Source organism: Sinocyclocheilus rhinocerous, unplaced genomic scaffold (genome assembly GCF_001515625.1).
Source record: "Sinocyclocheilus rhinocerous isolate Xijiao unplaced genomic scaffold, SAMN03320098_v1.1 scaffold5484, whole genome shotgun sequence".
NCBI lineage: Eukaryota > Metazoa > Chordata > Actinopteri > Cypriniformes > Cyprinidae > Sinocyclocheilus > Sinocyclocheilus rhinocerous.
In genome coordinates this window covers 46,179-60,559 of record NW_015627741.1, presented here as the reverse complement: position 1 = coordinate 60,559, position 14,381 = coordinate 46,179, and the positions used below count along the sequence as shown (strand labels likewise).

The 14,381-nt window shown below is 39.3% G+C and overlaps 1 protein-coding gene across 1 annotated transcript in view; it reads right to left on the bottom strand.

The window, feature by feature from the left end:
• LOC107734454 (neuron navigator 3-like) overlaps positions 1-14,381 on the bottom strand; it is a gene marked incomplete at its 5' end in the record, with an annotated part of 75,796 nt that overhangs the window by 30,194 nt on the left and 31,221 nt on the right. Inside the window, 4 exons of the mRNA XM_016546426.1 lie at positions 1,433-2,162; positions 2,815-2,869; positions 3,242-3,454; positions 3,683-3,803. Of these exons, the coding sequence (XP_016401912.1) occupies positions 1,433-2,162; positions 2,815-2,869; positions 3,242-3,454; positions 3,683-3,803 (1,119 nt within the window). The remainder of the gene's footprint in view (positions 1-1,432; positions 2,163-2,814; positions 2,870-3,241; positions 3,455-3,682; positions 3,804-14,381) is intronic.

Sequence of the window (14,381 nt, the reverse complement as noted above, 5' to 3'; positions counted from 1 at the left end):
CAATAACAGTTAACAGCCTGAGGTGAGGCAAGCAAATCTAGCTATACACTTCAGCTTCACAGAGCAGAGCAGCCCAGACATGTTTTTAAATGGACACACCTAATAATACAGAGATCAGTGCGCTTGAAACACTTCTACTTTAATCAGCCCTGAATTGAGTCTGATCTGAATGGCAAATCACACTCCCTGAGGAGTGTTTCAATATATGCACTTATACACTACAACCACCAGGTGGCAATCTGATCCTCCACCTTCTTGTGTGCAACTGTCCTCTGATGTGGGAGAGAGGTGCTGAGACAGACTGCTAAAGCTGCAATGTGATTTAGATTCTCAGATTCTGTGATTTAGATGGGTTGCAGGTCTAATATGAGAGTCATAGATAGCAGAGTCACAGACTACGGGGAGATACAATGCTAAATGCATAAAATATATAATAAAACTAAATGCATAATTGTGTAAATTAAACAGGTTTAACTTTTTAAAGGCTTTCCACATCTTTTGTTATTGATATGAAGGCTGTGCTCAATCAAACGTCACAGTGTTTTGGCACAAAAAGCAAATTAGCTAGTTAACATGGACAAGTTGCATAACAAGACCTCATCCTCAAAAACAATGAACAAAACTACAAAAATAAAAGAAAATGAGCTAGACTACATTAAATATACAAATTTATCATAGTGCAGAGGATAGACATGGTTTGTTCTGACCACAATTTTGTTTTTGTGCAGTAAATCACCGCCTGTCATGAAACCATCAATATTCAAGACACATTTAGAAACCCAAATTCAAATTTTTTTCCTATTTAGCTTATGTCACGGTTAATAAATTTGCATATCGTTGGGCCTATCTTAGTCCTATCTTTATTATCGACACTTTTGATACTGCACTGGGTCCACAGTGAAATCTGGTCCAGAAGCAAAACCAGTTAAGAACCACTGATTTAGATTACATCCTGGTCTATTCATCAGAGCTTTTGTGGGCTGCTGACAAGATTTCAGGTTGTCTAATGGTGGCTGGAAGAGATGCAAAAGTGAGACAGAAGACTATAGATATGACTAAAATAATGAGCTCTGTAATCCATCACAAAATTGCCTGGATCTCCAAGGTAAGCCTAAACTCATTGGAGAACCAATTCAGCAGTGCAGCGCAGCCTAAGGCAGCTCACTTCCAGCTCACACACTAAGGAAACATGCTGGAACGCTTCCTCAGCTCTGGCCAAGAGGTCACGATACATCACAGGAGTGAGCCAAACCACAAAAAGCAATTGTTCTTTCTTACTGTCTGCCTGTGTCCATTTGTCTCAAGCTAACTGCCTACTTTGCTGTCATATTTTAGTCTTATCTCTGCTTATGTCTGCCTCGTGTCATCTTTGTCTAACTTTTCTTGTCCTCCTATTACCCCAGTCATTTTATTTAGAAAGAAAGTCAGTTACCTGCGGAATGTGGGGGATGCAATGTCTGGGTATTTGGAGCCTGGCTGTCTGAGTCCAGTTTGGGTGGAAGTGACACTGGATTTGGGGGAGGTGGACAACCCTGTTCCCTCCTGATCCGACCCTGCCACTTTCTCCTTATCCGTCTGGTTGATGGTGACTGGACTTGAGCGTCCTGATCCTACTTTCCCAGGGTCTCTTCTCTTTGTGCTGGTTGGGGTTCCTACCACTCCTCCACTCCCTCCCGCAGACTTTCCGCTGACATTCGAATCAATGCTGCTAGAGCTAGAACGATGGCCGCTCCGGCCCACCACGCTGCTTCCCCCACTTGATGACTTTGCCGGTCTAGGTAGGGAGCGATACTGGAGTGGAACCTTTGAGCCTCCACAACCTAACAAAACAGTGTCGTCCTGGTGTTGAGCACCATCAAGACTTGTTTTCTGCCCATTACCGATTCCTGTGCCCTTCCCGATGCCTGCAGATTTGGGTACCTTGCCTAGAGTAGCGGAACCACTGGCCAGAGTGGCTCCGCTGGCAGTGATGAGGGCTCCGGCGGGACCCGGAATCTTCTTAAAGCCAAAAGAGCTTGTGGTAGGCGGTCGACCAATTCCTGAGGGTGGCTTCTTCCCTTCATCTCCGCTACTCTTGCCCGCATCTGATGGTGAGCGCTGGATACTTGGGCTCTTAGATGGGGCCTTGCCTTTCTCAGATGCCTTGGCATCATCCGTTTTACCTGTCAGCACAAAGATGTTTGTTATGGCACTGGTACCTCCTGCTTAATCATGGCCAGTTTTTTCAAATTTTTTACAAATAATTTTACAACCCAATCAATCATCACCAATACAATACAAAGCCCCTCTGCCAAACACTGCTGTGTTCTAGCCAATGGCACTTTTTTTTCAACTCAGCAAACAGCACAGTTAAGGTACTCTCGGACAAAATTACTTGTTCCTGCTGAGTATCCAAAAAAAAAAAAAAAACAGTAGCTAGACAGAGCTTCGGTTGCAAAAGTTGGCTGAGATAAAGAAAAAGTCAAACACTCAACAGTCCCTTAAAGTTACCAAAAAGCCTCTTCTCTTTTGATTTCACCTTCTCTGTGAAGCTACAGTAAGCAATTTTCTGGAATACCACGCATAAAAGGCCCCCTACTGACAGATATCACTGAAATTGTGCAGCCTTTGGTTTTGTAACCAGCTAAAAGGAATCCTTTTCTTTCATGCTTCCTTGCAGAAATTGCAGATTCCATTCTAAAAGTTCTTTAGAGAACTGACATTTTGAAAGGGTACCTATAGGTTTTCTAAAGGGCCAATGTGTCACTCTGAGGAACTACTGCTTCAAGTATCTTTTTATTTTTTACAACACACAACTGTATTAGAGTTTGATACCTGGTGTTTTGAGAGAGGTGGACGTGCCTTTGGTCCGTGGTGGTGTGATGCCAACCTGGGCACTCATGCCCCTCCTCCAGGAGCCTGTTTGAGACATGGACAAACCTGTCTTCTGGCCAACATCCTCACCCTGACATGAGGAGGAAGGGGATGAAGTCTTCCACTTGTCCATCCCTGGCTCCATCTCTTCATCAACCTTCTTCAGATCCTCAGCACCAGCCCAGCTGCTAGCATCCTGCTCGGTATGTCTGTGTGTATCTTTATTTGACTGTGAATCACACAGACACACAGAATAAAGCTCTCTCACACACACACACATACAGAAATCTCACTTTGGCAATCCATCTGACATATGGCCAAACTTTTCTTACTAGCCAAAGCAAAAAGAGGTGGACGTGCCTTTGGTCCGTGGTGGTGTGATGCCAACCTGGGCACTCATGCCCCTCCTCCAGGAGCCTGTTTGAGACATGGACAAACCTGTCTTCTGGCCAACATCCTCACCCTGACATGAAGAGGAAGGGGATGAAGTCTTCCACTTGTCCATCCCTGGCTCCATCTCTTCATCAACCTTCTTCAGATCCTCAGCACCAGCCCAGCTGCTAGCATCCTGCTCGGTATGTCTGTGTGTATCTTTATTTGACTGTGAACAACACAGACACACAGAATAAAGCTCTCACACACACACACATACAGAAATCTCACTTTGGCAATCCATCTGACATATGGCCAAACTTTTCTTACTAGCCAAAGCAAAATGTCCAAAACTCTCAGTCTGTTCAATCTGCTGTGGCCTACTGACAGATTGCTGATACAAAGCTAATTATAAAAATGAGGAGAAAACATACATAAGACTAGAGTGTATGCACACCTGTGCTGCTTTGCTTTTGCGAGATGAGATGCCAGAATACGTGGGTGGATTCAGATCGTCAGTGCCGATGTTATCTAAAGTATCACTCAAACCACTGCTGACTGAACTACTGTCATCCCAGCTGTAAAGACAAAAAGAGAAAAGTGTTAAAAAATAAAACCTTATAAGCAGAAACAAAAACAGCCAAAATTATTCTTCTTATTCACATCCCAAAAGTATCACTTAACTCATACTTAATGTAAGCTGATAGACCAACATACAATCATGACCATGATTGTCAAATCATTCAGCATTATTGCTTTTACTGTGCAAAGAAAAATTACTCATTATTATCATGCCTGGTTAAAAAATAGTGTATCACTAATGCACCTTTTCTGTTAGGACATTATTTGTCTGATTTATGAGCATTGTCCCATTCATGCCTTGTTTGGTTTTTTAAGGTTTTATCTTCTGGAAACCCACAAGGGTTGTCTTTCATTAGAACTTTCCAAACATTCATCACAAGGACCAGGACTGAAAATATGATTCCAATGCACGTTCATTCATATTTCAAAGCCCGCTATTGTTGACTCACTGTCACCATCTTATTCATATTCATTTGCTTAATTAGTCCACTCTGCGGCTTTGCCACTTCAATTCTCATTAACTGTTGACAATATTTTTTTCTTTTCCCCAGGCTTTACGTTCTCATTCCTCTTCATTTACCAGACCGTGTCTAATTAATGAAGGATATTAAACAGTAGCTTTGACACTCTCGACTTTGCTGACCCAGTTGAAAATCCTAGAGGAAAGCTGGGTGTGAATGCATATGAAGTTATTACTACTGCCAAAGTGGAATTGAGCAGACTTGCGTAACATGGCCCAGTCAATTGCAAACTCATTTTCTGTCTATTACACCAGATAAATCATATGCTGTTGTTTATCGCCTACTGTCTTTCTCTCGTGTTGCTAAGAGAACTCTGTTTGATCATGTGTGTGCACACATATGTCCTCAAATTTAATGAATCTGATCAGAGATATTGTGTTCAATTCTTTGATGACTAGTGGCGGTTTGCTGCCCGGCTCTACAGACAAAATTGATAGCTATACCGACATGAAATCCATTTAGACAAGACAAAGAGAAACATCCTGGCATTTACTGACATCTTCTGACATAAAAAGAGATCTCTGAAATATTCAAACCTCAGTATCTACAGTTCAATATGTCAGTATCTACAGTTCAATTATTCATATCGATTCTAGGATTCTGAGTAATGCTTACAGAACAATGTTGGCATTGAAAATTCAATATATTTACATCTACCCAGGAGACGTGCCTGTCCAGGATGTTTCGTCGTCTTCTTGAAATGTTTGATGAGCTAGTAAAGATTCTCTCAACTTTTATAATATATGCAGGACAAGAGCGAGAAGGAAAGAAAAGTTTGAAAGGCTGAAAGCGACTGGATAATAATTGTGAGAGACCCCGCAGGGCTCTTAACACCAGCGTGTGGGTGTTTCTGAAGATTCCAGCATTAGAAAGAGGCTCGGTGGGTGCGAGTATGTGCGCAATCACTCTAAAAATATCATTATTGATTTTTCAACATCCTTGTTTCTCCCTTATTTAACTCCAGGAGCACTTGACACATTTAGCTTGAGATCTGATACTGTTATACAATCATGTAAATGAAAGATTAGAGATGGCAAACTTTAAAGGCTATTATACAACAGACCGGTTTCTTAAATCTGATTAGATGGACATTTGAAGCCAATGTAACAAAGCTGATATATGATTACATCTGACTGCACAAATTCTATACTAATGCAACAAGCTGCTACAAAACATTAAACAGTCTACAGTTAGATAAATTAACTATATTACTTGTGATCCTCCCAGTCAATTGGGATTTCAAGCATAAGATGCATTAAAAACTGATAACATCAACAATGGCTGTGCCTAAAACTTGTGTCTAAACTATGCATTAGTTGGAACTTTTCAAGAGTGAAATGACTTCAGTATCTAGTGGCTTGACACACATTAGCAGCAAATGCTTTAACACCTGGGTAGAGTTATTGACTTGTTGGTGGAGTTCAGATGAACGTTAAATCAAGCTTAATACTGCAAGTTTAAGTGCAAGTGTTGCAACTGAGCACCCACACAAATCAATAACCACCAAAGCTCCAATCCAGTTGACAATTTCCTAATATGCACTCTGCTGAAACCTTACCCTGCCTGAGAGCTTTCTAGGGGTTTCTGCCTTTTCTGCATTTGCCCTCCCACAATGTAACAGTAAACATCTAAAACTGTGGTACTCAAGCTTAGGTGGGCATCCTTTGCCAGCAGGACAAGTTTTGGCAAGGGCACACTGGTTAAGGTCACCTTGACAGTCTTGTTTCCACACACCCTTGTCCCCGCTGAGTGAGCCCACTGCTTTGAGAGAATGACATCAGCAGGAACAGAGCACAGTCACTGTTATGCAGCCAGAATGGTGACTAAAGCTCTACTTTAAAACTAGACTTCACAGGAAGCTGCAAGTAGGAAACAGATTGTCTAATTTTGGGTGTTCATTTTAAAAATGTCTTTTTGGGTTTGACTGTTTCATATTATTTCATAATATATACATTTTTGACTAAAACTAATGCTTAGGGCCATGGGCAGCATTTCAAATATATATATATTCCTGGTAATTGACCATGAGAAATGAACTGTGACAAATGTTATATATCGAAGCACATTGTCAATGATGGCAAAATGAGCTGAAAATGAGTTCACTTTAGTGCAGTTTAAGATAACATTACATGGCTTTCCATAAAGCACATGACTAGGATTTGAACAATTTGACTGTTTAAAAGCATTACCATTTTTTTTTTACACGTAGCAATTGCTGCCTTCTTATGCTAATTCAGGTAAATATAATTGTCTGTTCTCCTGAACACATGGAAATTAATCGAAATATCAATCAATCAATCAATCAATCAATCAATCAATCAATCAATGTTTTAATGAAGCAAGTGAATAATTACCTCAGCATTTGGCTTCTTAGACTAAAATTTGTAACAGATAATTCAGCAGAACAGTCTCTGGGTGACTGTCAGTGAATGTCTAGGGAGGAATATTATTTTTGAGAAATGTGATGCCCTACAGACAGCGGCGAATCCTGGAATAGGCAATATATGATAAGCAGTCTGTTAGGGTGGCAACATTCTCTGAGATGGCAGGAAGCGCCGCCTCCACATACAGTGAGACAAACAGTCCACTTTTGAGTTATCCACTGCCGTTTTACAGGAACATGAATGCTGTCTGTTCCAATTAGGGATATGCCGGTATCAAATTTTCATGTTGCGATTAATTGCTAATGCTTTTATCACGGTATGCGGTATTATCACGATGTTGAAATTTAATGCATAACATTGCCCATGAAAAAATGCTAAAATGCTATGCTTTATATGCTAAAAGCCAACACAGATCAAGTTAATACAATCTGAGCACTAAGCTGTGGAAGAAGCAGCTGACTACCACAATCTGGTATGCTTTACTGGGACTGTACAACATGATTTCACTGTGATTCAGTATAGTTTTATAAACAACAGTCAGATCTAATGCTGCTAGCGAGATAAAGACCCTAGAGAGCTGCCCTAGAAGCTTGCCTATATGAGCTGAATATTTTATTCTTTCATGTGCTGCTGTATCTGTGACGGGACTGACAGTCGTACCAGGGTGACATGCAGTCTCTGGACTATGTCCTTAGACACCGGTCCATTCATGACAGCAATTCCAGCCTGAGAAAACACACTCAAACTGCCTGCAATGTTTGCCTCCACTTGTGTCTTATTGAAAGAGATGTCTTTTCTAGTTATAACCCATCTATAATTCACATCAGCCAAGTTGCTACATAAAATGTGTTTCTGACTGTTTTTGACTCAAGCACCTGTGTTTGGTTGGATGAATATTTTCCACAGATTGTTGTTTTTTTTATTTAAATGCCTCACAGTATGAGTGTTGGCATTCACTTTACTTTCATTGAGTGTTCGGTGCAAATGTCCATTCAAGCGCGCAGTAATATTCTCATGCAATATTCAGTGATGAAAAAACCATGCAACAATAACACTCAATAAAACAAAATTTGCATCCTACGTGGATCAAAACAAATCAATTTCTCGATCACTAGCTGGGTCCATTGGTCTGTTAAATATGTTGCATGCTGTGGCTTAATTATGGCAAAGCAACATATTTCAGAGGAAATTAACCATCATGTATCTGTATGTTTGCATTACAATCCTGTACCTATATATATATATATATATAAAGAACAAATGCTGTCTTTTAAGTGTATGCAGCCATCAGCCAGTCATTTCCACTTCTATAAATCAAACATTACCCTTAAACAAGAAATGCAACAATTCAAAGATTACCATAAGAAGTCTTCAGGGCATGACGCCATGTTAACTATTTTTAATTCTTCATGATGCCATGTTAATTAATTTCAAAGAAACTCATTTACAGAAACTATGTCTGCTATCCAATGATCCACAAAGGGAACATTTACAACATTTAGCAGTCTTCCGATGACACTGATATAACGACACACTGAAAGGTTTTTCAAATGTACAACATAAAGAATAATCCAATTTAACAGAGTAAATCTTGTCAACATACATAAAAAATGAAAACAAAGTACTTTGTACTAACCTGAAGTTAATATCTAGAGCTTTAGCTGTACATTAAACCAAATGGTGACAGGTATGTTAGAGTCACCAACATACCAAAGTATGTCTCAAAACCAGTGACCACTATTGAGTGAGGCGAAAGGGTGAACACTAACTCACCGCCCTGCGATTGATGCTGTCTGGCTGTCTGCAAGCTGCCCATGTCATGCTGTAGCTCCAGGGGAGGAGAAATCAAGAGAAGAAAAGCAAAGGAGAGGGAAAAAAGGAGGGGAAGAAGATAGAGGAAGAATGCAACCCACCTGCTTGGTTGCGAAACACGGGCTGGAGGGAAGAGAGCAACATCTCGCCACTTCTTACAGCTCCACCCCACCCCCCACACCTCACCCCTCCCCTGGGCCCATCATGCACTCTGAGAAATGCTTCAGACATCCTCAACCAACTGGGGTGTTGCCAGAAGAGACAGACTCCAATCAAAGTCAGAGTCAGGGTCAAACTTGAAGTTGCAGGCAGGGTAACACAAGCGAAACGATGCACCATTGCATCACCTTTAGCCACTGAAACTTTGGGAACTGGAAATATCCATCTCCTATTTATAAATTCTTAATGGTCCTGATTAAATAAATGCATACTGGCCTTAACAAGATGCGTCATTCGAAGTAAAAAAAAAGAGAAATGTTCTTTAGCAGTTGTATTTGTACAGCTTAATCAAATCAGTTTAAATGAAATGACCTTGTGGAGGCAGAGTATGACAATGTCTTTTTTGAAATCAGGGACAGTCAAACGTCACTCCACTGGCTTGAGTGAAAAAAAATTTGCTTGACTTCTGCATTGCAGAGGAAACCGACAACCAGCCGCCACCGAAACACTAAATCCACAGACCTGAGCTTCATATACACCGCATTACTTCTGGAAATCAATATACTGGCACCACTCAGGGATGTACAAGCTCTAGTTTTCAAACAGACAAACCCACAATCACAGAACCAGTGAACTGCATTCTAGATTAGTGACTGTATGACATGAAAGCTGATAAACAGTACGACTGCGGTGATTGTGTCTAAACGTCACAGTGATTATTATTCAGTTTTTACCGCCACAGTGCTGGTGCCCAATCTGGCTCTGTCCCATTTGTTTCTGCTGAAGGAAAGGCAGTTCAGGGCCATTTAAATGGGCTCTGCACCACCCTCTTAATCATGAAGTCCTGGAATCATAGCTATTTATTTCACACTATTTAAGACTTGTGTTTCACACAGTTATTTACTTTAGTCATCATGCATTTGGTGCCATGTTTTGTGTGAGGTCGGAAGGGATGATTAAGTATAATAGTCCAAGTTATAAAATGAATATATAAAATGAGCTAAATTTTGTCTGAGAATGAATTCTACACTGTTTATATGTCATGCCCCCGCAGCCCACCCCACCCCCACCCACAAAAAAAATAAACTAAATTCAGTGAGACGGAGAAAATAAATAAAATAGAATATATTAAAAGGTAATATAAATGTATTAAATATATATTCAAATATGTATGTTTTAAAAATATATGACCTAAGAGAAGATACTTTATATAAAATATAAAAAAATTAAATTTCACAACCTTTCTATTAACAAACAAATTATGTCAAGGGGTGCTAGGGGGTCCACAGAAAATTTCAGGGATATTTTTGTTTTAAAAGTTGCTTTGAACTTTAGAAATTATTTGTATTATCATGAATTAATAATATACCGAAGATAACATTTTAATCATTTCTTTTGACTTTAGTGCAATGACAACATACAAAAATCAAAAATACAAGCTGACTTTATACTGTAGAAAGTGAGTTTTTTGCAAGGGGATTTTCAATTTAGAGGTCTCCGGCATTCAAATGTTTGAAAACCCATTATATAATGTAGTAATGTATGCCGGGTTTTTCTGTCTGGGCACTAATGAAACCTCTTGTTTGTTTATGTGGACATTGTTTCTGTTTACATCCTCAGGGCAATGATCAATCCAAATGTTCTATTACTTACTGACTTTGAGCAGTGTTTGTCACCAGCAGAGTATCCCCATTAAATCCATTATCTAAACAGATGCACACCGTCTGCATGAAGAATTGAGTATGAATCCCAAAACCCAGACAGTGCAAGCAGAGAAAGAATGGCTTGATTTTTGTATCATTGATTCTAGAAAAATTTGCTGATAGTTGTGACATAGATAGCGCAATAATGGCTCAATCATGGTCCTGTATTGATCAGGACCAGCACACCAGAAGCCTCTAAATGTGGTAAAAATAGCTGTGACAGAACTAGAATATCTGATACAACTGATTTGCAATGCAACCTCTGAAGTGAACTTGACTCACAACTTATTCCAATGGTATTTGCTGTTAGCATGTTTGCTAAGCTAATGACACAATACACTAAGCAGCAATAAATAAATAAATAAATAATACACGGCACACACACATAATGGGTGAAATAGTCAATTTGCAAATACAATGAACTTTTTTTTTGTAATCAACACTGGATTACAAATTTTAGAATGCAGCATAATTTTGTTGGCTATAATTATTCTGCTCTTCTGTAAATTCTCGTAGCTGACGTTCAAAACTTAAAAGTGCTGACCAACAACAGCCTGAGTAGCTTTCTCTATTTAGTTACTACTTAACATCCTGAGGGAGTTAGATTTACATTGACATACCAACAAAGTTTGCATACTGAAAATGAGGATGAATTATGTAGAAAAGTCTCAAGAAAGAAGAAAATGTTATTAACATGAAACTGTTACTATTGAAGAAAGAAACCTGGTTGATTTGGTGGACTTTGATGGATGGTCTTGAATGCAAAGGGAAGGAAACACAAACCAGGAGGCTGGCAGGGGGTCTCAGTATCGGGAGTCATGGGAAACATGGTGAGATTCAAATACAGAGAAAACATAGTCCTTGAAATATGGTGTCAAAAGCACCTATCAACTTAGTAATCAACCATTTATCTCTTTCAGAAATGTCAATGCACTTTATCTAGATTATGTATTGTTTCTATATAAATTGCAAAAAATATGCCATCATGTTTTTTATGGGGGAAAAAGGGAAAGCATCCTTTAAGAACTTAAAAGATTTGATTGTATCATAGATATCCTGATAACAAAATAAATAACATTTTAGAGACAAAACAATAGAAATAAAACATTTATATATTTATGATTGTTTAAAAATATAACCTATTGGAAGTACTGACATTTTTCATACATAATTGTTTGATATAAATGTGGTTAATGAAATATAATTATAAAACAAATATTGTTTTGTAGAAAAAGAAGTCTCTCTCTCTCTCTCTCTTTCTCTCTCTCTCTCTATATATATATATATATAAAATAGAAAAAAAAACTTTTAATGTAATGGTGAAGAATCAATAATGAGTCTAAAGAGCAGCTTTGGGGAGCAGGATAAGAATTTATGAATTTATTTTTGAAGCGTGCAAATGAATCTCAATTAGTGAGTTATTTCCTGCACCAAACGAGACGGTACGGTGACCATCTATAACCTGAAAGAACTCCATGACTCCATTTCACTGTGATGAATGAAGTTGCAGGAATCATTTTCAGTTTAGGATAATTATTCATCCTGTCAGCCTTGTGTATAAAAATCCTGAATCCATCACAAAACCACATTTGTCTAATAGGAATCTTTGTCAATGACTGTAAAATCACATCACTACAAAATCCTCCTGCTGTTTACCACAGAATAACAAAACCACGGATCATTTTAACATCAGTCCTTCAAACACTCGCAAACCCTCATATCTTCATTCGCTCTCACGAATAAACACAAAGCAATCCCCAAAGCTTTCCTTTCAAGTACAAAAATGCCAAGCAAGCTGTCATAAGCAGCCAGCCTTTTTCTCTGAGTCTGAAAGCGAAGGGTTTTACTTATTCATGTTCTGCTTTCTCAGACTCAGAGCTGCCGCTAGCCATGCCTCATCTATGTTGCATGATGGGAGTATTTATAGCTAAAGTCTTTTAGCCACCATTGGTCTAATCTCATGGCAACTGATTTCCAGACATCATCACAATGATGCATATATAACTTTTTATCAGACAGACATTAAATTCCCATTACATTCAGTCTGCAACGGCTTCACCGCAGTAAAATGACCCGTTTCATGCAAGTCAACACATTGAAACATTGTCTTTTTTAATGAATATTATTACAGGATTACTAAAAACAACACTGTGAGATTACAGTAAGATTTACTAGCAGCAGCCCACTTTTGCACTTTAGGCCGGATTTCTACGAGGCACAATTATTGCCATTATATATGGGAGACATGTTGCTGCTGGCCGGGTTTCATCGCTTCTTATTCAGCAGTTTTAAAAGGGCAACAGCAGATTGAAATAATCTCATTTTCCCCAGCCTGAGGGATTCAAACTGAGCTACATGCCACAGCAGGAGAGAGAGGGAGTGAGCTTTGTTTAAATGCCCAAATCTCAGCAGTCACACTTTGAGGTACTACACACAGATGGCTGCTCAAAGCATATGACAGCCACAATTACACTACTACACACTGCCAATATGCAAACACTTTAACCTTTGCCTTGATGCTCATGTAGGCAATGCTAGTTCGAGTCTGGCTCACATTATTTCTTGATTCTTTCTCACTGTTGCCTGTGCTCTCTTTAGGGTCAATCAAAAATGGCTAAAATAATTTTGTTACGCGCCGCGTAAACATAAAACCATGTCCGCATTTGTGATCGGAGAAACGACAAACAACAAGCGCTACTCTACACTGCTTAAAACTCGCGTTTGAATCATCAGTGGCAAATTCTTTAAATATAAAAAATGTACTTACAGGCTGTGAGTCAGAAGCGCCAGACTGTCCTTGCAAAGTTGGAACTGCCCCACTTTATTGCCTTTGAGCACAGACCCATTGTAGGCTACTCTGCAGGTTCAGGAAACAGTCCTACATAAAATGTGTCACACAGCGTCACACACTGTGGATTTTATAAAGAATATCTCTTTGGATTTGAGACTCTAGTCTTTGCAACTTTACAGATCTTCTTTATGCACCAAGAGCTTGTAACACTCCAAAGAGAAAGGAAAAAATGAAATCGCATCATATGACCCCTTTAAATACATTAAAATGTTAAAAACAGAATATTATCACATAGCTTAGTCTTGTTTTTATTAATTTACAGTATTATTCAGATATCTGCAGCAGGAACCAAAGTGTTGACTTTATCTGTAGATTATAAGTGCATTGCAGGAAAGAGTCAGAATCGAACTTGGAACGACATTAAGCAGCGACTTTAATGAGTCCCTCTGGAACCTTCTGCTCTCTCCACCCTAACATCACATCGCACAGAGAACAAGTGCACAGGGATCATGTTTATCTTGCCAATTAGAGCAGGTAATTGGTCAGGGAGTCAGGGGTCGGTGAAATACTAACCATAAAACACAGGTTCTGACTACTAAAGTGATTCAGTAATCATTCACAGCAATAAAATATATGAACTGCTACTAAAATAAAGAGTGAAAGCTATCAGAATTGGAGAGAAAGAGAAAGAGAAATTTCTCAATGCCAATCTAAAGTCGCAGGGGCTGTGAACTGACAGTTTTCCTCAATCACATCCCCTCTGGACAGGTAGGGTTCATTAGTCTAGGGACTGAGGTTCAGTCTGGGGACCTTCAGCACAGCTGATCCTTATCCACAGAATGACTGACTGTTACCGGAGGCAAGACCAAAATACAATGCCTCCCTAGGCTCGATATTTTGCCAGTTTACTGGATTTTTGGTTGTGAAAAACATTTGACACCAATGGGAAATGGAAACAGCTTGAATGCCAAGAATTCCAAACGAAGCAGCAGGTAGTCCAAGGACAGAACTACAGTGACCGAGAGAACTCAACGTGCTGCAACTTCAGAAAACACATGCAAATAGAAAAAGCACCAGCAAATTAAGAAAACATCTTCATCAGTTTGACAGCACATGTGCTGCAAATACTCGCAACACAATCAAATACAAAAACACGCTGCAAATGCTCACAAAACAAACAAATAAAGAAACGCGCTGCAAATAC